Source organism: Lepidochelys kempii, chromosome 1 (assembly GCF_965140265.1).
Source record: "Lepidochelys kempii isolate rLepKem1 chromosome 1, rLepKem1.hap2, whole genome shotgun sequence".
Classification (NCBI taxonomy): domain Eukaryota; kingdom Metazoa; phylum Chordata; order Testudines; family Cheloniidae; genus Lepidochelys; species Lepidochelys kempii.
Window position 1 is genome coordinate 247336856 of NC_133256.1, and position 25732 is coordinate 247362587.

The window sequence follows — 25732 nt, forward strand, 5'->3', positions numbered from 1 at the left end:
TTTCTAGCAATAAAAAATGTAAAAATTAAGAGTCTGAATAAAAATAAGTTTAAACTATACATTGGCTTAAGTAAATATATATAAATATATTGTATCCTCCTCTTTAACAAAAAGCACCAAATTTAATGTAAAGGGTATACTTAGTTGCAAGTCAACATGTTTTAAAGGTTATTCACCAATGGTAGGGAAATAACTAAAGTAAAAATGCAAAACACAATTAAAACTAATGGTTTAATTCATAATTAAAATTGGTGATTTAAATCACTTGATTTAAAGCAATCCACCCTGTTGCTAATAAAAGACTGGCTTGTTTAGACTTTATAGTTAAACTTTGTTGCTGGGTAGTGATGAATGGACGTTTGAAGAAGTTAGGTTGCAGTTGAAGTTATTAACAGTTGTTTTCTCCTATCTCTTCCATCCTATTCACAAATAACACAGGTATGTAGGCACAAAATTAGAAAGGTCAAGACACAAAATGAGATTAAACTAGCTAGAGCCATGAAAGGTAACAAAAGAACATTCTACAAATACATTTAGAAGCAAGAGGAAAACCAAGGACAGGGTAGGCCTGTTAGTCAATGAGGGGGGAAAAACAATAGCAGAAAATGTGGAAATGGCGGAAGTGCTAAATGACTTTGTTTCAGTTTTCAACAAAAGGTTAGTAGCGTTTGGACATCTATCATAGTGAATGCCAGTGAAAATGAGGTAGGATCAGAGGCTAAAATAGGGAAAGAACAAGTTAAGAATTACTTAGACAAGTTAGATGCCTTCAAGTGACCAAGGCCTGATGAAATACATCCTAGAATACGCAAGGAGCTGAGCTAGGAGATATCTGAGCCATTAGCAGTTATCTTCGAAAAGTTATGGAAGACGGGAGAGATTCCAGAAGACCAGAAAAGGGAAAATATAGTGCCAATCTAAAAAAGGCAAATGACTGGGGAATTACAGACCAGTCAGCTTAACTTCAGTATCTGTTTAATTATTTGCTCCATTATTTTTCCAATCAGTTTGCAAACACCTAGAAAATAAGCTTCCTTATAACTTTCTTTGACAGTGTTATAAACCTTATGGATGAGGGGGAAGTGGTAGATGTGATATATCTTGACTTTATTAAGGCTTTTGATACTGTCACATGACTCTCATAAGCAAACTAGGGAAATACAATCTAGATGGAGCTACTATAAGGTAGAGTGCCCAGATAGCAAATATGAAAAATCAGGACAGAGTGTGGGGGGTAATAGGCGCCTATATAAGAAAAAGCCCCAAATATCAGGACTGTCCCTATAAAATTGGACATCCAGTCACTCTACTATAAGGTGGGTGCATAACTGGTTTGAAAACTATTTCCAGAGAGTAATTATCAGTGGTTCACGGTCATGCTGGAAGGGCATATTGAATGGGGTCCTGCAGGGATCAATTCTGGATCAGGTTCTGTTCAATAGCTTCATCAATGATTTAGATCTGGGGTTGGCAACCTATGGCACACATGCCAAAGACAGCAGCGTGCCATTAAAAATCCGGCCCGGCCTGCTCTTCTCCGCCCCCCGCTCTCTCCTTGCAGGACAGGCGAGCTCCCTCTTCCCCCGCCTCTTCCCCCAGCTTGCGGGGTTCCTGCCTCTGCTTCTCTCCTTCCCTGTTGCCCATCAGCTGATGGCCCTTGCCAAGGAGAGGGAGAGGGAAAAGCAGAGCTGCAGCGCACTCACTGCTCTGGGGACCTTGGGGAAGGGGGTGGAATCGGCATATCCCCTCCAGCCCCCTGCCGTGAACTGCTCAGGGCAGGGGGCTGGGAGCACTGCCATGACCCCAACCCCAGCTCTGACTTGGCACCCCCCACACATCCCCAGCCCCCTGCCCTGACTCTTGCACCCCCCACATCCCCACCCCCACCCTGAGCACCAAACGGGAGCTCCTGCCTCCCCCACATTCCCACCTGCACCCCTTGCACCAAATGAGAGCTGCCCAGGTAAGCGCTCCACACCCAAACCTCCTGCCCCAACCCTGAGCCCCCTCCCTCATTCTAGCTCCTGGCCAGACCCTACACCCCAACCCCCAGCCCTGTGCTCAGTGCACTCCCACCCTCAGCTCAGTGCAGAGAGAGGAAAAGAATGGGCTAGAACCAGGGAGAAGGTAGGTACCTACTCTATGTGGACAGGGCTGGGATCCCAGACCGGCAGTGGGCTGAGAGTGGCCGGCAGCCAGGACCCTGGCTGGCAGGAGCCGGCGGACGGAACCCCAGACCGGCAGCGGGCTGAGCTGCTCAGCCCACCGTTGGTCTGGGGTCCTGGCCGCCGGCCCTGCTCAGCCCACTGCCGGTCTGGGGTTTTGGCTGCCGGCCCCTTGCCAGCCGGGGTCCCAGCCACAGGCCCCGCTCAGCCCGCTGCCGGCCTAGGTGAACGGAACCCCAAGCCGGCAGTGGGCTGAGCGGGCTGGCGGTGTAAGATCAGCATTTTAATTTAATTTTAAATGAAGCTTCTTAAACATTTTGAAAACCTTGTTTACATACGACAGTAGTTTAGTTATATAATATATAGACTTATAGAGACCTTCTAAAAAACGTTCAAATGTATTATTGGCACACAAAACCTTAAATTAAAGTGAATAAATGAAGACTCGGCACACCACTTCTAAAAGGTTGCCAACCCCTGATTTAGATAATGGCACAGAGAGTACATTTCCAAAGTTAGTGGATGATACCAAGTTGGGAGGGGTTGTAAGTGCTTTGGAGGATAGGATTAAAATTCAAAATGATCTGGACAAACTGGAGAAATAGGTCTGAAGTAAATAGGATGAAATTCAATAAGGACAAATGCAAAGTACTCCACTTAGGACGGAACAGTCAGTTGCACACATACAAAATGTGAAATTACTGCCTAGGAAGGAGTACTGCGGAAAGGACTCAGGGGGTCATAGTATATCACAAGCTAAATATGAGTGAACAGAGTAACGCTGTTGTCAAAAAAAGTAAACACCATTCTGGGATGTATTAGCAGGTGTACTGTAAACAAGACAGAAGAATTAATTCTTCCATACTGATTAGGCCTTAACTGGAGTATTGTGTCCAGTTCTGGGCACCACATTTCAGGAAATATGTGGAGAAATTGGAGAAAGTCCATAGAAGAGCAATAAAAATGATTTAAAGGTCTAGAAAACATGACCCATGAGGGAAGATTGAAAAAATTGGTTTTGTTTAATCTGGAGAAGAGATGACTGCATGGGGACATAACTGTTATCAAGTACATAAAAGGTTGTTACAAGGAAGTGGGAGAAAAATTGTTCTCCTTAACTTCCGTGGATAGGACAAGAGGCAATGGGCTTAAATTGCAGCAAGGGTAGTTTAGGTTAGACATTAGGAAAAACTTTCTAACTGTCAGGGTAGTTAAGCAGTGGAATAAATTGCCTAGGGAGGTTGTGGAATCTCCATCAATGAAGATCTTTAAGAACAGATAAGACAAACATCTGTCAGGGATGATCTAGATCAGTGGTTTTTAAACTTTAGCAACCTGAGGACCCCCAGTTTGATTTAAAAAATTTTGGGGACCCCCATCTCCTCCCCCCCCCACCCCGCTTAGCCCTTGCCCTGCCCCCTTCACTGAGGCCCCGTCCTCCATCACTGGCTCTCCCCCACCCTCACTCACTTTCACCAGGCTGGGGCAGGCGGGGTTGGGGTGCAGGCTCTGGGAGGGAGTTTGGGTGCAGGGTGAGGGCTCTGGTTGGGCAGCGCTTACCTTGGGCAGCCCTGAAAGAGACCTGGACATTCTTCTAGCAGTGGCTCTTGGGTGGGGGGGAAGTGGTCTCTGCACACTGCCCCTGCCTGCAGGCACCGCCACTGCAGTTCCTGGCCAATGGGAGCTGTGGAGTCAGTGTTCGGGGTGGGGACAGCGTGCAGAGACCCCCTGGACCGCTCCTCTCCCCCAGGGACGTGTCAGCCACTTCCAGGAGCGGCGCGGAGCCAGGGCAGGTAGGGAGCCTTAGTCTCACTGCGCCACCATTCCTACAATTGTGTGATTCTGTGATTCATTCTCCAGTAGATAAGGTAATGCTACATATTAATCTCCTCACCTGTCAAGGTTCCTTCCCCACTCTGAACTCTAGGGTACAGATGTGGGGACCTGCATGAAAGACCCCCTAAGTTTATATTTACCAGCTTAGGTTAAAAACTTCCCGAAGATACAAAGTTTGCCTTATTCTTGAACCGTATGCTGCCACCACCAAGCATGTTAAACAAAGAACAGGGAAAGAGGCCACTTGGAGATGTCTTCCTGCAAAATATCCCCCCAACCCCTACACCCCCTTTCCTGGGGAAGGCTTGATAAAAATCCTCACCGACTGGTACAGATGAACACAGACCCAAACCCTTGGCTCTTAAGAACAATGAAAAAGCAATCAGGTTCTTAAAAGAAGAATTTTAATTAAAGAAAAGGTAAAAGTAATCATTGCACACTTATGCCCATAAAACCTTTAACACACCACCATTTTGTATGTATATAAATATGGGTTTCTGTATTTAAAATATCACAAGTTAATCACAACAACAAAGGCAATGCAGTATTTACAAAATACCAGGCAACATGAGACTGTTTCCTAGACTTTTCTTTTATCACCAAGGCATTTAGGAATTCCAGGAGTGTGAGCGCTGTTCTGCATAGAGACAACAGTGCTTGTTACTCGGAGTTCTGACTTTCGTCACACCTTTCTCTAAATTAGAATACCAACCTTCTAATTACAGTAAAAGAACCATTTGATTTGCTCCTCTTCCCTAGGTGTGTGAACAGTGGGAGAACCAGATCTTACTTTTTGCTACTACCTAAGTGATTGACATAGGCTAATTTTATGCAGTACATAGTTGGATCCTTTTTGCTATTGTGTTCCTAAATTTCTTTGAGCAAGCTTTAGGTAATTAAGTTATCCATAATATATTTGTCCTATTTTGACTCTAGATTTGCATATTGCTTTCTGCAATTTATGTTCTAAGTTTGATATGCCTCAAAGTTTGCAAACTGTAACCATTGAGTTTCTACAGGCATTCAAGTAGTCCTACTGGTTTCACCTGTCAAGCGTGAGGAACTCTTCCTTCTTGGAAATTTCAGACAGTTGAATAAATTAGTTTCTTACCACTACTCACCTTCTTTTTGATTGGCAGAACCTAATTGGATTAATCCAATTACAGCTACCCACACATTTATCAATCAAATATTGAAAATGGAGTTCTTGTGCAGTCTGTGGCAACGAAGACTTACAAAATGGATCTGAATACTCTCGGTTATAATTTACCTGATATGTATAATGTAAACATATTGGGTATAATGCACCAGTAACTTCCAGGTAAACTTATTGATTTTACCCCACTAATCCTTCAGTAGATCTTATGCTGTCAATCTATCCAGGCTTCTCCTTAGTCCCTTAGGGGTTCCTGTGCTGCTTACACTCGGGCAGTCCAGTTCTTCCATTGATAGTAGTCACCCACTAGTTGAAGTAATTCTTCCCAGGTGATGCCAGTTCATTCAATATCCTCTGTCACTGACTTCTGCCAGTTCTTCTTTGGCCTTCCTCCCTTTTTCTTTCCTCTCTGGAATACCCAATTCAATGCTTGCTTAACATGTTTCCCATTTTCCATATCATGTAAATTTCCCATCCACCTGAGACTTTTCTTTGATATTTTCTTTCCATAAAATGTGTAATATCTTCCTCAGCCATCTGTGATGGGCAGCCTCCAATATCTCTTTTTTTGTTAACTACCTCTCTACTCCATACAGTAGCATGCTAAGTATAATCACATTGTATAATCTGGCCTTTAGTTTAATGTGGAGACCTCTGTATGAACAGATGTTGTTCATCCTTCTAAAAGCGGTGTTTGCTTTTCCTAATTTCATATGAATATCTTTATCGTAGCCACCTTCGAATTTCATCACACTCCCCAAATAATAGAACTCCTCTATCTCTTTGATTCTTTTCTGTGTACACTCTTGCATCTATTGTGCAGTTTCTTACCTTCATAATCTTGGTTTTCTCTGTATTTATTTTCAATCCAATTTTTGCTGTTTCCTGTTCTGCCTCTGATGTAAGTACAGTCTTTTCTTTCCACATTATACTTAGTACAGTAATGTCAGTGGCAAACTCAAGGTTGTGTAACTCATCTCTGCACACCCGTTGTACACCACCAACATGCTTTTTGTTGCCTGCTTTATCACTCCGTCTATTGCAAACACAGAGGATTGGTATTAACATGCGCTCTTGTCTAATTCCAGTCACAATATTGAACCACTCAGCTAGGCCTGTATCCGATCTGATTGCTTCCATCATATAAACTCCTTATCATGTTGATCAGCTTGCCTGGTATCCGCCATGTTTCACAGGGTCTCTCTGTGGACACTATTGAATGCTTTCTTAAAATTGATTAAGATGGACTTTTGCCAAGCAGTAGCATTTTTGATTATCTGTCAAAGATTGAATATTTGTTCACAGCCTAATCTATCTGGATAATTGATGCACAGCTTTGAGAGAAATGCCAATGCTAAGTTAGAAATAGAAGAGGGACCATTAATAGCTGATGAAATTAAAACAACTATCAAAGGCTACAAACAGGGGAAAGCTCTTGGGGTTGATAGAATTCAAGCAGAAGTACTAAAGGTAGCAGGCAAAATTCTGAGTGAGCAGCTAGCAAAACTCTTAAATGAAATATGAGTTAAAGCACAAGTACCAAAAGACTGGAAAGATGGTATCAGCGTGGCATTGCCAAAAAGGGTGATCTTCATGCACGAACTGGAGAGGTACTTCTCTCAACCCTGGGTAAAGTTTTGGCTACCATTAAGCTGAATAGAATGAAGAAGGCAGTGGATGGAATATTATGAGATTGCTGGATGACTAAACTCAGATATCTCAGAGTAGGAATAAATGGTCATTTTTCAACATGGCAAAAGTTTAACTGTGCTGTGTCTCACTTCAGCAATAAGATTTATTTAACATATTTATTAATTTCTCAAAAGGAGCTGAGGAGTGAAGTGAAATTTATAGTTGCCACAAAATGTAGGTACTTCAAATCTGGGGAAGACTGTGAGGAAAGCACCTTGAGCGGGGCCTAACTGAGCTATGTGAATGGGTAATGTGAATGGCCGCTGAAATTCAGTGTTGATAAATCCACAGTAATGCACACTGGAGGGAAAAATTTGAATTACTCCTATCATACTGGGATCTTTATTGATGGTATTGGCTCACAAAATGGACCTGAGTATCATTCGGACAGCTGAATGAAGATCTCTGTTGTGTGCAGCTATGGTTTAAAAAAATAAAAAACCCTCAAAACTTAGCATGTTAGGTTGCAGAATGAATGAATGACATGAAGACATGGCAATTGTCAGCAATCAGTTCCGGACATGTAGGGTCTGTGGTGTGCTTTGATCTTATAGGACTCTAACATCATTCTATTGTATTAAACTACTTCTGGTTTTTCCTACACCTTTTGGCACCATAAATTTATTCCCATCTATTAAATAAATTACTGCTTCATGATGACCATGTGAAAGAACAGTCACTAGTAATTGATGCCACTATCTATAAATAGCTCTAGAAGCATGATTAATGGAATGTTAAATCTTGCAAAGCAGATCAATTCTATTCAGCTTTGCTTTGGAAGGGGGTTTGTGTCACTGCAATGGAACAATGCCCCCAGGCCCTTTTTGTGAATATTGATGCTGTTTTAAGAATTTATTTTTTTAAACTACCGCTTTTGCTGGAGGTTAGAACATAAAGGCTGACCCCAAGATCCAATTGGGAAAAGCCACCTTCCTTCTAATTTTATGGAGGATATTTCTGTATGTTACCTATGTTTCACATATTGTCCAAAACCTTTACTTTTTATTTTCACAGGGAGCAGTTAATTTTACCCTGCACTGCTGTTAACAGATGACTGGCTAAATGTCCTGTGAACAGCTCTGGGTAAGAAATAAATGCCCAATGGTAGTCTGGATCTCAGATGTTTTAGCAAGAAAATAGCTGAAAGTTTTGAAGGCAGAAGTAGTTACTTTAAGCAACACCTTTTCTCTCCCCCCACCTTCCCCAAAGACAAACACCTGGTCTAATACAAACTGAATTTTGTATGACTAATAAATGGTAGTCACACACCATTTTACAAGAAAGAATCCATGGCTTTCCAGTGTGCTGAAAATGTGACAAAATATGACTGTCTAACTAGTATTTCCTAGTGATATTTCAAAATAGACTCCATCAGGTATAATATCCCAGACATTATAACTAATTCCACATGATGTACAGTACTAAAATATATGAAATTTGACAAAACTGAGCTAACATTTTTCATACAATTGCATGAGAAAAATAAATTTAGAAAATCAGGCCTTGTATTTAAAAATATCATAGAATCATAGATGATTAGGGTTGGAAGAGACCTTAGGAGGTCATCTAGTCCGACCCCCTGCTCAAAGCAGGACCAACCACAACTAAATCATCCCAGCCAGGGCTTTGTCAAGCCAGGCCTTAAAAACCTCTAAAGATGGAGATTCCACCACCTCCCTAGGTAACCCAGTCCAGTGCTTCACCACCCTCCTAGTGAAATAGTGTTTCCTAATATCCAACCTAGACCTCCCCCACTGCAACTGGAGACCATTGCTCCTTGTTCTGTCATCTGCCACCACTGAGAACAGCCTACCTCCATCCTCTTTGAAACCCTCCTTCAGGTAGTTGAAGGCTACTATCAAATCCCCCCTCACTTTTCTCTTCTGCAGACTGACTAAGCCCAGTTCCCTCATCTTCTCCTCATAAGTCATGTGCCCCAACCCCCTAATAATTTTCGTTGCCCTCCGCTGGACTCTTTCCAATTTGTCCACATCCTTTCTGTAGTGGGGGGCTCAAAACTGGATGCTGTACTCCAGATGTGGCGTCACCAGTGCCTCGATCTGCTGTCAATGCTCTCACTAATACAGCCCAATGTGCCATTAACCTTCTTGGCAACAAGGGCATACTGTTGACTCATATCCACCTTCTCACCCAGTGTAATCCCCAGGTCCTTTTCTGCAGAACTGCCGCTTAGCCAGTTGGTCCCCAGCCTGTAGCAGTGCCTGGGATTCTTCCGTCCTAAGTGCAGCACTCTATTAAGCACTTGTCCTTGTTGAACCTCATCAGATTTAGAAACAGTTTGAAATGACAAGATTGTTAGATCTCTGGTAAAAATAAATAGCCAAACTCTGTGCACTTTTTTTCTACAGAACTTCAGGTCAACATTGACAACATAAAGTTAAATTGGGAAAAAGAAATGAGCCAGCAGCTCACTCCTGAGGACTGGAGGAAGAATGTGGCTGACAGTGGCTAGCATTATAACTTCTCTCTCGTGGAGAGAAAACCAGTAGAAATTCTGATTCTTTTTGGAGCCTTGGTCCTTATTGTATTCCACTGAGGGTTATGTGCGTGCACTATATGCCCGGAGCTGGAGCTTTTAAAAGTAGTACTGTTCGGCGGTCTGCACACGTGTCCTGTGCCGCCTCGTGTTCTCATCCAAGGCAATAAAGGGCACAGCGGGCTGCTGGCATCTCCAGTTCCTTCCCACCACCACATGGTCAGAGTTGGAGCTTCTACTTCTCTTGTCCTTGTAATACACTTTTCAAAACTATCCTTAGTACTGTTAGTAGTTTAGATTTATTTGTTCTGCATTTTTGGTTTGTTTGTTTTCTGTTCGATTCTTCCTTTCGTACCTGATTTAGGACTTGGCTTTGCTGGTGTTTGCCCCCGCTGGGCTTGGGTACTGGATTATGCCGAAGATGCAGTGGCTCAAAACCTGTGCGTACTGCCCTTGCTTGTTTTCCATCAATGACGAGCACCAACGCTGTTTGTACTTTGTGGGGGAAGCCCATATAGTGTCCGGGTGCAGTATCTGCCTTTCCTTTCCTGCCTGTACTCTGCAGAACTGGACTCTCCACCTCAGGAAACACTTTATGGAAGCTGTCATGGGACTGGCATTGGATCCTGGTCAGTGAAGCCCCCTGTACATTGGCCTGCACAGGTGAAGAGCACCACCCTGCCACGGATTCTCCATCAGGCTCCGCAGGTACCAGTGCTAAGGACCCTGCATTGGGGGCAAACCAAGGAAGCATGCCCATAAGCATGGCAGTAAGTCTTCCTCCAAGTCTAAGAAGGACTCTGCATCACCCATGGGGTTCTGCCATGAAGGAACCACGCATTCCAAGTCTCACAAGACCGAGAAATGGCTGTACCGATTGCCAGATCTGCCAGTACTGACTGTGGGCCTGGCAACTCCACCAGCATTCTGAGAACCATCTGTCTCCAGACAGTTGCAGTTCCCGATACTGACTTCCCCAGCAGAACAGATACCATTGACCCCTGGGAGACTTGGAAATACGTCAGGTTCCCACGAGTTATTCACTCTAGAGGGACTACAGTCTCCATGGCTCTCAATCCGATCAACGGGTCGAAGGGACCCTTCCCCCACTATGTTCCTGCTGCATCCCTTTCTGGTGGTTCCGACTGCACAGCCATTTGTTGAGGTTCTGACTCCTCTGATTGAGACGATACTGCTGTCTGACATGGTCCACCGCTCCCATTCTGGAAGCACAAGTGCCAGAAGGCTCTGACAGCACTGTAGCAGTTCCCCACCTTGCCTTACCCGCAGAGTTGGTATCCGGTACCATGGTCAGAGGCTATACAACAACCGGGTAAACCAAGCTGGCCATACTGCAGCTTGTGGCCCCCATAATCAACCTCCAAATGATCCCACTTGGATTGGGAGAACTCCCCCACTTCATCACCGCAACCTTGTTAGGTAAGCACTCCAACATAGTGTTGGATGACACACTGATTAGTCCGATTCTGACGGTACCAATGGATCTGGAGAGACATCCCTCATCATCTCCAGACATCATCTCTTCAGTCCCCTCCTCCCCACCCGGACAACTATAGCCAGTTCCAGGAATTGCTGTGGAGAATAGCCAGTACCCTGGAAATTTCCGGAGAGGAGGTACAAAACAGTCAACACTACCTGCTTGACATCTCGCACGCTTCAGTGCAGACGAGGATGGCCCATCAATCAACAATGCCGTCTTCCAGCCAGCATGCACTGTGTGGTACACCCGTGGCCACGTGTGCACCCACCCCAAAAGGGTCTATGTCCCCACCAAAGGGTCCAAGTTCCTGTTCTCTCATTCTCCACCAAACTCATTGGTCATCCAGTCGGCTTCAGTGTGTTCTGAACAACAACACCCCCGCTTCACCCATCCGATAGAGAGGGTAAAAGCCTAGACCTCATGTGCAGAAAGATCTTCTCGATGGGACTCCAGTTTTGTTTGTCAAATTACTTAGCCCTGATAGCCAAATATGATTTCATTAACTTTGGGCGATTGGCTGAGTTCACAGAGAAGCTACACTTGCAAGATTGCAACCAATTCCAGGCAGTTTTGCAGGAAGGCAAGTTACTTGCCAGGTCAATGGTACAGGCTACAGTGGACTCCGCAGAGCCGGCTTCCCATATCCTGGCAATAGGGATTGTCAGGAGGAGGGAATCCTGGTTACAGCCCTTTGGCTTCCCAGGGAGGTGCAAAACATTACAGAAGACTTCCCATTCGACAAATAGCATCTCTTCAATCAGAAGACAGATGAGTCCCTACGCTCCCTAAAGGACAATAGAGCCATTCTAAGGTCTCTCGGTATCTTCACACCAGCACTCAAGAGGAAATTCTACCACCTGCCCCAATCATATTGTTACAGGGTCCCACAGCTATACCTACAACGCACCTATGAGCCTCCTTAAAAGCACCTTAAGATTCACAGACCCCATCAACCTATATCAACTACCCAGATATCAATGCAACAGACCAAAACATCACATAAGCAGTATTTGAATGTCTTTAGAGAGTGGTCAACCACTCCGTACACCAATGCCCATTTTGTCTACCTCCTTCAGGGGCCGCCTCAAACTCTTTCTGTCAACTTGGAAAGCTATAACAATGGATAGTGGGTCCTAGATATCATCCAGAGTGGCTACATCATAGAGTTTATGGCGACGCCCCCATCTTTCCCTCTTCCTCTGTCCACATGCATAGAACACCCATGTGACAATCTCCTCCAACTTGAGGTTGACTCCCTATTGCAGAGGGGAGCAGTGGAACTAATCCCAGACTCCTTTCAGGAACAGGGCTCTATTCGAACTACTTCCTGGTCCCCACAAAGTCTGGAGAATGGAGACCGATATTGGCTCTCCAATGCCTCAACTGCTCGCTTTTTCCAAACCAAGATTTTGCATCGTCATGCTCAGAACAATCAGTCCCTCATTAGAAAAAGGCATGTGGTTTACAGCTCTCCATATGCAAGATGCCTACTTCCATATCAATATACACCCGACACAGAATGTTCCTGAGGTTGGGGTGGGGTGGGGCCTCGGCATCTTCGATACAGGGTCCTACCGTTTGGACTCAGCACTGCCCTGTGAGTAGTCACAAAAGTTTTCTTGGTGGTGGCATTTCATCTCAGACATCAAGGAATCTTCGTTTTTTTCCATATCTGAATGACTGACTAATAGGAGGACAGTCCAAACAAGAGGCCCAGAATCAACGTCCCAACTACTTCTACTCCTCTCCTCCTTGGGAGTCAATGTAAACATTGAAAAATAAACTTTAAACCCTACACAATCCCTGGAGTTCATAGGAGCTCGCGTAGATGTGACTTTCACCCAAGCTTATCTACCAAGGCAAAGATTCCAGACAATGAGGGAATTAATCACTTTTTGGTGTCTTCCAACCCTTTAGTTTTGGCCAAAATCTCCCGCTGTCTTGGGACACATGGCAACCTGCACATATGTCATGGCCTTCACTCGCCTACATCTGCGGTGCCTTCAACTCTGGCTACAAAGGGTGTACTCCTCCGTGCATCAACCCATGCAATGCACACTCTGCTCCACATGCCACCAGAAGTTCTCTCCTCTCTCTAATGGTAAATGAATCTGCTAAAGGGGGGGAAAGATCCCGAGTATACTGTGTGTGTATAAGCTATACACCTTTGAGAATGGTGCATCCACACCATACTCTTTTGACAGCAGCTTACCTACTGGGCGCCCAAAACATGATTGCCAATGTCCTCAGCAGAAACTGTACAACTGACCGTGAATGAGAGTTGCATGACTCTGTAATTGCTGGGGTACCCCAATGAGAGATCTTTTCGCATCCCATAGCAATACCAAATGCACCCAATATTGTTTAAGGGGAGGAGTTGGAACTCAATCACAGCGGATGCCCTAGTCCTCGATTGGTCATATCTGACAGATTTTGCCGCCCCCGCACTCCTCGTACCACAAGTGATCCACAAGATCAGATGGGAGAAAGCAAAAGCCATCCTTACTGCCCCCTAATGGCCTCACCAATTTTGGCTCCTGGTTCTCCTCTGCATGTCGAACAACCCCACACTCCACGCTTTGGACATTCCTGGAGCTACTGACCCAACATAACAATAGACTCGGACACCCCAACCCGCACACTCTTCGTCTGATGGCTTGGTTTTTGGATGGACACCTCCACTAGCACAGGAATGCTCACTGGCAGTGCAAGATGTCCTCTGAAGCAGCAGGAAGAAGTCCACAAGACGCTCGTATCAGGCCAAATGGCTGTGTTTCACTGCCTAGGCTACCCAGAAGGACCTTGTCCCTGAAGTGGTGGACATCCCACTACTCTTGGATATTTCCTTAATCTCAGGGACTCGGGACTGGCTCTCAGATCCATTAAGGTGCACACAGCTACCCTTAGTGCTTTTCACCCACCAGTGGATGGCCATTCAATCTTTACCACCCATTAACTGTATGGTGCTGGAAGGGTCTTCTGCAAAAATACCCTCTCATTCAGCCTATCGCTCCCCCAATGGGATCTTAACCTAGTCCTCACCTTGTTGATGTCCGCCCCCTTCAAATCTATGACCTCATGCTCACTATCTCTCCTTTCCATGAAAGTAATTTTGCTCGTCACCATTACATCAGCAAGGAGGGATGGTGAACTGGGAGCCATGATGGTTAACCCCCCCCTTCACCACTTTCCATATAGACCAGGTCTCTTTACAATTTCACCCCAAGTTCCTATCCAAGGTGGTTTTCCAGTTCTACCTCAATAAACCCATACATTTACCTACCTTCTTCCCCAAGCCTTATGCCTTAAATGAGGAAAGATGGTTCACTCGATAGTTGTTCGAAGGGCATTGGCTTTTTATCTTGATCAGACAAAGCCCTTTCAGAAATCTCCTTGGCTTTTCATTGCCATACCAGAGAGAATGAAAGGGAAAGCCATTTCCATCCAGAGAATCTCCAAGTGAGTCTCAGGGTGCATTACATGCGGCTATCAATTATCGGGACGATCTACGCCTGAAAGGATTCAGGGTTATTCCATGAGAGTGCAGGCATTAACTATAGCTGCACTCCACAACGTGCCCTTCGCAGACATATGCAAGGCATCCACGTGGAGTTTGGTACGCACCTTTTCCATACACTATGCTGTAATGTATGGTTCTGCATTGGACGCTTCGTTCAGAGGAGAAGTCCTCCATTCCACAGTCTCCTCGCACCATCCTCCCACATAAGCACTGTTTGTTAATCACCCTCTCTGGAATTCAATAGGGACCATCACTCAAAGAAGAAAACAAAGTTACTTACCTGTAACTGAAGATGTGTGGTCCTGATCTGTATTCCAAATTCATCCTCCTTCCCCTCTGCTCCGGATTCAACAGTTTTGCAGTAGAGAAGGATCTGGACATGCTGGTGGCCCACTGCATCCTTTATTGCCTCAGGGGAGACCACAAGGTGGCACAGGGTGCATGCGCAGACCACCAAACGGTACTGCTTTCAAAAGCTTTGACTCTAGGCATGTGGCACATGCGCATAACCCTCAGTAGAATACAGATCAGGACCATGTATCTCGAAGAACCTCCCGTTACAGGTAAGTAACCTCATTTTACTTTTGGCATGCCAGTCTTGCAAACAAAATTGACATAGTTCATAGTAAAATACTAAAAAGGATACCATGGTGTGTGTCATGACCTGCCCCTTCCTGGGGCCATGCCTTGTTCAACACCAGTGGCTCTAGGGGACTATCCCTCAGCTTCCTCTCAGGACGCTTGCCTGTGAATATTGGACAATCCTGGCTGCTTCTCCTAACTCTACTTCCAGGGCCATGTAGATTTCTTCAAAACTACTACATCTCTGACTTCTGGGTTTGAAAAACCACTCAACTTTTATTTAACCTGATTAAACATAAAAGAAACGTACCAATAGCTTTCAGTAACCCTTTTCTTTCTTACTCCCAGAGGGAAAACCTAATCTTATAAGAGCCCTGCAGTGCTTCCCTTCGTGATTGCTGCCTATTTGTCTGATCTCCTCTCTGGTCCTGTTTCCTCTCCTCAGGAGCCAACCAAAGACCCTTCAAATTCAAAGCCCCGAAGTATCAAATGAGCAGTTTGGATGAAGCGTCCATCCAGGAGTCCATGTCTCTGTGCACTCAGTAGCATATGTGCTTTTTGCCTTCATCCAGCAAAATAACCCATTATATAGTTTTGCTCAACAGCATGGAACCAGCTTTCTATCTCCTGGGAATGTCCCAAAGTGAAAGAGCTGATGTTAGGAAATGGATGCAAGAGTTATTTCAGGGGTATAGCCCCATATCCTCTTATTACAGTGTTACAGGAATTTAACACAGATTTATTGAAATAAAGCATTTCTAGACACCTGCCTAGATCCTTATGACTGCAGTTAATAAATGTATTTCAGCCATATGGTTGCAAATACACATAACCACTTTGCAAATATTTGATAAGAACATAAGAACTGAGAAATGGAACAATTGATTGTCTAAATAGATTAATTTGAGCTACAGCCCTGATTCAGGAAGGTTTTTAAGCACAAGTAATCCTGTTCATTTCATTGGGACTAGTTACACCTGTAAAGCTAGGCACATGGCTAAATACTTTCCTGAATGTTTGATGAAAGGTGCGTCAAATGGGTTAAACTGAGTCATTTGTTAAAAATGATGGAACTTACTTTTTTTTTTAAGTACTTAATGCAGCTCACAATCTACACTGCCTTATTTCTGCCTTATCCCTTATAATATATATTCAATACCCTCTCCTGCTGCTTATGTAAGAAAATAATTTGTCCCAGCAACAATTCTATTTATCCTTGATTAAAAAAATATTAGCTGAGGCTCAGAAGGAGAACTGGCCTGTTAAATTTCTCTTCTGGTTTTACTTGAGATTGTCTCAAACTGCACGTTGGGAAGAGTGCATATAAGTAACTTAGATTCAGAAAAAATAAGTCACTAGACTTCTGGAAATAATACAAACATGAGCAATGCGCAGCCTGAGTTTATAAGGAATAAATATTGCCAAACTAACTTAGTTTATTTTTTTATATAATTACAGAATAAATGGATAAGACAGGAAAGTGATAGATAAGTGAATTTTAATAAAGCATCGTATGTAGTCTCAGTGAAACCAAAGTCAAAATTTAGTTCAGCCTATCTTGGATAGGAATATAAAGGTATGGATTAGAGCTGGTCTGAAACTTTCCAGTGAGCAGTTTGCTGTCAGAAAGGTTTGATTTGATGGAATTGAAACATTCTGTGGGAACATGCCAATTCATTCAAAAATTTTAATGGAAACCAGCTAGGTTTGCCCCAGCCAACTGGCTCCAAGTCCTGTTCTCCCACACCTCTCTTTCCTCATTGGCTCCTAGTCCTAGTCTCTACCCCTACAGCTCCCAGTCCCAGCCTCCCCTACCTCCTCACCCAACCAGTCTTGGCCTGCCCTATTCTCTCCCAGTATCCTTGCCAGACCAGACGCAGTCTCCCTCCTTCAAATCCGAGTCACAGTTTGTCTCCCACCCTCCATCCCCCCAGTCTCACTAGACTCCTTGTCCCAATCTACTCCTTCCCTCGTCTGGCTTTCATCCTTCTCCACACTGTCTAGATCGCCACCAGGGGGATCACTGAGAGCACAGGATAGACAGGCTGCCTGTTCCCAGACCAGAACAGCCATTATGGGTAAAGCCTTTTGAACCCCCTGGGCGGGAGCAGGCTCATTTGCTCTGTGGGGATGGTGTATGCACAGTCAGGTCAGCATGAGAAGCTGGAAGGGGATGGAGCATGCTCAGTGAGGATGGAATTTTTGGAGGTTTTAGGTGTTAAGCTCTAGTAAATCTCTAGTGAGCACGTGCAAACTGTGATTTTTTTCAAAGGCTTATAACCTGGCCAGATTTGGGTGAGTTTTCACAGGGATGGCAAAAGGCACAGCCCTGACATAAAGGCCACCCCCTGCCAAATTTCAGGTCTCTGGCCAATGCTAGAGCATTTCAAAGAAAAGGTCTCAAAAAATTGTTAACATGGGCATAATGTATTTTTCCCTAGCTGCCCTCTTGGAAATGGTTAAACCATTTTGGTTGAAATTTTCCAGTCGAAATCAGTGTGAGGCAGACACCTAGCAAGGAAAATTTCAACCCAAACCGTTAAAGTTTAGCAATATTATAAGCATTTGAACTCAGGGTCTTATAATGGGAAATGTTGGACAACCTTAATAATAGGCTTTGCTACAAGCCCCACCTGTAACAGTTTGGCTAAGTAACAAGTACATGGGGGCAGAAGGGGGGAGAACATAATTCTACAAATAATTGAAGGATGGGGTGTAAACACTATAAAGAGGGAGGTTGGTGAAATGGTGTATTTTGGAATAATGGGGTGGATTTATGGAAGCAAAGGTCTAGGCTGTTCAGCAAGACAAACTTTGACACACATTTGTCTGTAAAATAGTTTCTACATTGACAGGGAGAAGGACCGTGACCAGGAAGGTCACTTCCATTTCTTTCTTCTAGGAGAGCATACATGTAGAGGATAGAAGTGCAATAGGTAGTATAACCTCAGTAAAGTAGCATTCACCAGGACACTTGAAACAGGATTGTCATTGTTATCTTTAAGTAGGAGACACAAGCTTCTATTTACCTTTAGAGTTTTTAAATATTAGCTGCTCAACTGAGCCCTGATCCAAAATCCTTTAAAGTTAATGGAAAGACTTCTGTTGACTTCAGTGGGCTTTGGATCGGGCCCCTGGTAAGCTGTAAATAATTACATTTCATGTGGTCTGACTGGCTTTTTGGTTAGTTAAGGCTAAGGAGTTTCCTAGCATAGAACTGGCTCATTACAGAAAATATAAAATACCAGGGATGAGCAGAAGGGAAAGTACTGTTGTATATATCAGCAAATGAAACCCTGTTCAGTAAATAGCACCAGAAGTATTGAAATGGTAGTGTTAGATATGTTTAGACACCCTAATATAACTTATCCTTTTTTGATTGCTTAAGGAACACTGTCAATTAAAAATCACAGTTCGTTCTTAAAAAGCTTAACTACTGTTACAAGAAACACCTAAGATCACCGTAACTGGAAGAGATTAGAGGAAAAATTATGTTAGAGAATTGTATAGTTTGTGCATTTCACAATACTTCGTGTTTGGTCAATTTTAATCTGTTTCCTTTGTATTCAGCTACTCCTCTTTGCTCATGTGGGTCAAATAGCAAAAGGGGAAAGAAAAATATTCTTTACAAATAGGAAAATGTGTCTTTAGAATCACAAATATTGGCTGGGGCCTCAAGGACAGATGTGTTACCTGACACCACTATTAGTTCTTTTTTTCCTCTTTTTAAATGGACTAGATTTGAAGTTGGTATTTTCCATTTAAGATATCTGTATTTTATTTCAAATTTTATTTTATAAACTTGTGGCAAGTAGTCCAGTTCAAGCTAGTTCATCCAAGCCTATTGCCTGTTTATTTTTAGTTCCAAATGACACATCACTCCACTTAATTGCAGTACAAGCTCTTCAAAATTATCATATGTATAAATAGCTTTTAGTTACCTATCTCTTTGCCATCTCTGTTGCAAAATGGGAAAGATAGAAGGTCACCCAGGGTCAAGTCAAGTTTTCTCTCTCAAATGTCAGTAGAAATTTAAGGTGGCACTCACGTCCAGCTGAGCTTGGTTTGATATGAAATTCATAATGGTGTGGTTTGTAGGCAGTTTACACAATGTCCACAATGTGCAAAGTACTTTGAGAAATTATTATTTAGGATTCTATGAAGTGCTATAAAAATGAAAATTGTAGTGCTTTGAACATTTTGTGTACTTTTTAGGGAGTGGAACATTAGTTTGCTTCAACCATGAGAATGAATTATAATCTCTTTCTCTAATGCTTATGTCTTATATTTGACCTTGCAGGTTCCAGCAAGATGTGGGGTGACAGTCCGGGACAGTCTAAAGAAAGCTCTGATGATGAGGGGTCTTATCCCAGAATGCTGTGCTGTTTACAGAATACAAGATGGGTATGGTTTATGTGGGGTATGGGTTTTTTTACGCTATCAGGGTTCTTTCTAGGAGTATACCAGCATGGGCCAATTCCATCCAACATTGTGAAGGTAAAGATCAATCTCACTAAATTCAGAATGAACTATTTAGTTTGTGCTAAGACGGTTTGGGCCAACACAAAATATGGGGTGATAGCCACAAAACTGTGCCTAGAAGAAGGCTATGACATATGAAAAGTTTATGGGAAAATGTTTAACCTCCACCCCTTCTTGGATGCACTTAACAGAATGCAACAGGCTGTTATTCCTGAGGTCTATTTTAGCTGAAAAACTGAGAAAACATCTTATTTTAAACTATGAAGTAGGGTTGTTTTGAATTTTTAACTTTTATTTGATTTTACTTGAACTGGGTTTCAAAGTAAATAGCTCTTAATATGAATTTCCATCCTTAAACTTCTAATTAAAATCCTACCATTCTCCCAAATTAGTAAACCCTCTGAAAGTCTGTTATGGGGACAAATGAGAAAGACAAAGTAGGGGAAGTGATATAAATCTATTCACCTAAATTTGGGTTATTGCTGATTATGTACTCTATGGGCTTGGCTACACTTGCGAGTTAGTGCACATTAAAGCGGCCCCAGGCGCCCTAGCTCACTACCCGTCCACACTGGGAAGGCACGTAGAGCGCTCTGACTCCATGGCTAGAGAGCTCCTGGAACTCCACCGCGGCAAGTGGAATAATGTTTGCTGCGCCTTGGCTATAACCCCTGGGCGTCAGTGTGAACGAGGTGTTGCATTACTGCACTCTGATCGGCCTTCGGAAACGTCCCATAATCCCCTTAAGTCAAGTGGCCACTCTTGTCTTTTTTTTGGAATCACTGCAGGAATGTGGATATGCCTTTCAAAGCTCCGTTTCTGACAGCTGGCTGCTTATCTGCTCTGAGACAAAGCAACCATTGGTGTGGAATGCTGTGTGTGTGTGTGAGAGAGAGAGAGAGAGAGAGGAAGGGGGGTCTGCTGCTGTCTGAACTTACAAGACAGCATGCTCACACGCTCTCATCCCCCCCAAAACCCACTCTCTCTATATACACACAACACACTCCCTGTCACACTCCACCCTACCCCATCCAATTTGAAAAGCACGTTGCAGTCACTTGCATGCTGGGATAGCTGCCCATAATGCACCGCTCTCAATGCCGCTGCAAGTGCTGCAAATGTGGCCACAGCAGTGTGCTTGAAGCTGTCAGTGTGGACAGACTGCAGCGCTTTCCCTACTGCACTCTATGAAGGCTGGTTTAACTCAAAGTGCTCTACATCTGCAAGTGTAGCCATGTACTAAGTATCATATGACTTTAAAAACAAACTTTGTATTTGTGAATAATCTAAGTACTATACCCAGATGTACAGACACTCTTTTCCCAATCTATGTATTATATAATTTTTTTTAACATTCGCTTTAATAACATTTTAAAATTTTTTATTTGGCCAACTTCTGTTGGAGAGAGAGACAAGCTTTCAAGTTACACAGAGCTCTTCCTCAGGTCTGGGAAAGGTACTCAGGGTGTCACAGCTAAATACAAGGTTGAACAGATAGTTTAGTATAAGTAGTTATTCTAAGGGAACATTCAAGGTGAATATGTGCTAACTACTTATGCTAAACTATCTGTTCGACTTTGTATTTAGTTGTGACCTCTGAGTACCTTTCCCAGACCTGAAAAAGAGCTCTCTGTGGCTCGAAAACTTTTCTTTCTCACCAACAGAAGCTGGTCCAGTAGAAGATATTACCTCACCCCCCTTGTCTCTCTAATATCCTGGGACTGACACGGCTACAACAATACTGTATACAACATGGGGACAAATTGTCATACAAACACTCTTTTTCTTTGAATGGATAGAAAAGTATCTGTCAGTTTTGGACTTAAAGGACCAGCCATTCTCTGCATTGTAGATCTTTGCTGAAGCTGGTTTGAAGAAAAGAGTGCATCTCTTTACTCTGCTGTTTGTCCCAGAGTGATGCAATTTATTTTGGGGGTAAACTCAGATTAATTTCTTGCCATTTACATTTCTAACAGTGAAAGACTGGATAGGAAACCTCCCACAATACCACTACCTCTCAATAATAACTTTTCACATCTTTAGCATAATGTTTGCAAGGGCTTGCAGGTTGGTAACCATAAATGACTTGTTTACACTTCAGAGAGAAGAAGCCCATTGGCTGGGACACTGACATTTCCTGGCTCACAGGAGAGGAGTTGCATGTGGAAGTCTTGGAGAATGTGCCACTTACCACACACAATTTTGTATGTACTTTGCATTATGAACTGTCTAAAACGTTCACGAGAGTTAAATCAACTTTTGAACATTTTAAATCAAAATAACTTTGTTTTTGAACAAACATTTTTATCTGTTGTGGGGATGGTTGTTGCATAAGAGGTTTTAATCCAACAGACTCAAATGAACTAAATTTTATTGCAGTTGAGATAATTGACATTAAAATAAACCCAACTTGACTTTCCTTAATATTTTCATATCTTAGTAGGAGACAACCTCCGAAATCTATGTATCTAGGGTTTTTAAATCACCACTGCATTGCAGAGTAGTAATAATAATCCACTATTTTTGTACAGTTGTATCTATAAAATGTGTTCTGTGCTTCCCTGCTGACTCTGCAGCAGCAATTAACTAATGAACCTTATTCCCAGGGCTATGCTGACATCATCAGTGATGCTGGTGCACAAATATGTTTTGACCCGATGAGGTGCTACATGAGTGGAAGCTGTTAAACAGAAGCCCTCTGGATCATTCTAGGTCCATACACAGATCTGGAAATAACATTTACCACAAGGAAAAGGGCAAAATCTAAATGAAAGCTGTTTTATTTTTAGGCTTAGGGTGAATTATATAAACAATGGACCATTAAATGAATGCATAAAAGCTATTCTAAAAATTCTGACAGCATCCTTTAAAACTTTTGGTTGTTACTGGTCAGAAATCTTGCTTGTGTTACTTTTAGACTAGTTGTGCTTTTAAGGTAGGGAACCAAAATAGAACACAACTTTTGTGCCTTGTAGTGTGGCTCTGTAGCTTTTTCTTTTTTACAAATTCAAACATTTCCAGGTTTTACTAAACAAAATTATAAATAAGTTGGGCAGAATTTGATTTTAAAAAAAAATAATAATTTTGATGGATAATATCAATGTTTATTTTTGTGAAAATTTACATTGATAAATATTGAAGTTGTGGGAAATTATGGGAGCTTTCATGAGTGGGGTCGGTCAGACAATAATTATTTAATGGTCATAGATGTTGAGATTCAAAAAGTTAAAGCTTTATGACTGTTAAAACACTTTGTCAACATCACATGTCAAAATATACAAGGTAAATATCCTTAAATCAAACTCTAATGAGTTCTCAAGCAGCATTTTTCTTACTTTGCCTGTCAGTAAATTGAAATAATTATTAATGGAAATATTTTTTCATTGGTTTTATGTGTGTGGTGACACTATCGTTTATTGACATTTACCGATAAAAATCTAAACCCTCCACGTCTAATTATAAACCATTTGAATGTTCCCAATCCTCTGATTTTTGAGCAAGGGGGTTATCTGATAAAGATAAACAAACAAAACCCTCTAAAAGAGGCCTTCTCTCAAATCCACTATTTACAAGGTGTTTTGGGACATTCTGTTTATATATCTTTGAATTGTTTTCTCCTTCAACTCTATATTTTTTAAAATTTTTCTTAGGTTAAATGCCTGCAATAGTCATATCTTTGAAATAGGGGTGCTTCTTTTATAGTTCTGACACAGGAATACTTTTGACTTTGCTTCGTAGTCCTGTGGCCATTGTCTTCACTGCTCATGGAGTGATGCACATTAATTCTGATGGTGGGAATCTTGTAGGCACTTAGAGGCTAAAGATCAAAATGTTCAAACTTGGATGTTAAAAGTTAGCCACTTTAAATCCATATTTAGGCAGCTAAATAAAGCAATCTGATTGCCAAAGGTGCCAAATGCTTCTGCACTCCTACTGAAGTATGGTTATGCGCACCTCTGAAAATCTACCTACTTCTATCTAGATGCTTAGGTATGGATTTAGCTGACTAACTAGGCACCAAATTTTGAAAACTTTGTCCTAAATTCTTCCATTTTTATTACCCAGGATACTTCGTCTAGTGTCTATATTAGTCTGATAAGATGTTGAGAGGATGCCATAATTCTTTAAAGCTAAGATTACTTCAAGTATAAGATCTTTATGTGTTTAAAATAATATTGGTTATTGTATATAAAAGTATATTTCCAAGATCAAAAAACAGAGTTGTAGGTATATCTTCCAGGGCAAGATGACAGTAATATCTTAAAAAGAACAGGAGTACTTGTGGCACCTTAGAGACTAACAAATTTATTAGAGCATAAGCTTTCGTGAGCTACAGCTGACTTCATCGGACGCATAGAATGGAACATATAGTGAGAGATCTATATACCTACAGATAAGTTGGAAGTTACCATACAAACTGTGAGAGGCTAATTAGTTAAGATGAGCTATTATCAGCAGGAGAAAAAAAACTTTTGTAGTGATAATCAAGATGGTCCATTTAGACAGTTGACAAGAAGGTGTGAGGATACTTAACTTACGGAAATAGATTCAATATGTGTAATGACCCAGCCACTCCCAGTCTCTATTCAAATCCAAGTTAATGGTATGTAGTTTGCATATTAATTCAAGTTAGCAGTTTCTCGTTGGAGTCTGTTTTTGGAGCTTTTCTGTTTCAAAATTGCCACCCTTAAATCTTTTACTGAGTGGCCAGAGAGGTTGAAGTGTTCTCCTACCGGCTTTTGAATGTTATGATTCCTGATGTCAGATTTGTGTCCATTTATTCTTTTGCGTAGAGACTGTCCGGTTTGGCCAACGTACATGGCAGAGGGGCATTGCTGGCACATGATGGCATATATCACATTGGTAGATGTGTTGGTGAACGAGCCCCTGATGACGTGGCTAATGTGATTAGGTCCTATGATGGTGTCACTTGAATAAATATGTGGACAGAGTTGGCATCGGGCTTTGTTGCAAGGATAGGTCCTGGGTTAGTGGTTCTGTTGTTTGGTGTGTGGTTGCTGGTGAGTATTTGCTTCAGGTTGGGGGGCTGTGTGTAAGCGAGGACTGGTCTGTCTCCCAAGATTTGTGAGAGTGAGGGATCATTTTTCAGGATAGGTTGTAAATCTTTGATGATACTCTGGAGAGGTTTTAGTTGGGGGCTGAAGGTGACAGCTAGTGGCATTCTGTTATTTTCTTTGTTGGGCCTGTCCTGTAGTAGGTGACTTCTGGGTACTCTTCTGGCTCTGTTGATCTGTTTTTTCACTTCAGCAAGTGGGTATTGTAGTTTTAAGAATGCTTGATCTTGAGATCTTGTAGGTGTTTGTCTCTGTCTGAGGGATTGGAGCAAATGCGGTTGTAACTTAGAGCTTGGCTGTAGACAGTGGATCGTGTGGTGTGTCCTGGATGGAAGCTGGAGGCATGTAAGTAAGTATAGTGGTCAGTAGGTTTCCGATATAGGGTGGTGTTTATGTGACCGTCGGTTATTAGCACAGTAGTGTCCAGGAAATGGACTGCTTGTGTGGATTGATTTAGGCTGAGGTTGATGTTGGGATGGAAATTGTTGAAATCATGGTGAAATTCTTCAAGGGCTTCTTTTCCATGGGTCCAGATGATGAAGATGTCATCAGTGTAGCACAAGTAGAATAGGAGTGTTAGGGGACGAGAGCTAAGGAAGCGTTGTTCTAAGTCAGCCATAAAAATGTTAGCATACTGTGGGGCCATGGAGGTACCCATAGCAGTGCCGCTGACTTGAAGGTATATATTGTCCCCAAATGTGAAATAGTTGTGGATGAAGTGGGCTGTAGCTCACGAAAGCTTATGCTCTAATAAATTTGTTAGTCTCTAAGGTGCCACAAGTACTCCTGTTCTTTTTGCGGATACAGACTAACACGGCTGCTACTCTGAAACCAGTAATATCTTAGTGGAAACATAGAGCCCTGTCATATTACAAAAGTATCTAACTATCTAACTGTTTGTTTTCGACATTACAGGTACGAAAGACGTTCTTCACTTTAGCATTCTGTGACTTTTGTCGAAAGCTGCTTTTCCAGGGATTCCGATGCCAGACTTGCGGTTATAAATTTCACCAGCGCTGTAGTACAGAGGTGCCACTGATGTGTGTTAATTATGACCAGCTTGAGTAAGTAATCAAAACTCCTGTGTTCCTTAATTCAGACTTTTGTTGAGTTTCTTTATGACACAAGAACTAGTTGGCAGATGTAATTGAAAAAGTCAAAAGAAGTGTCTGAGAATATAAAATAGTGAAGCTCTTGTGGTGAGAGTATATAGTTCTTTTTTTCTC

General features: G+C 42.5%; 1 protein-coding gene across 3 annotated transcripts in view; it reads left to right on the forward strand.

The window, feature by feature from the left end:
* The window catches only part of BRAF (B-Raf proto-oncogene, serine/threonine kinase), a 119306-nt gene that overhangs the window by 42501 nt on the left and 51073 nt on the right, over positions 1–25732 (forward strand). For all 3 annotated transcript variants that reach the window (XR_012156060.1, XM_073322392.1, XM_073322400.1), the window contains exons 4-6: positions 19250–19353; positions 21533–21635; positions 25422–25570. Coding sequence is in view for 2 of the 3 variants with exons in the window: in XM_073322392.1 (XP_073178493.1) it covers positions 19250–19353; positions 21533–21635; positions 25422–25570 (356 nt within the window). In the remaining variant the exon portion in view is untranslated. The remainder of the gene's footprint in view (positions 1–19249; positions 19354–21532; positions 21636–25421; positions 25571–25732) is intronic.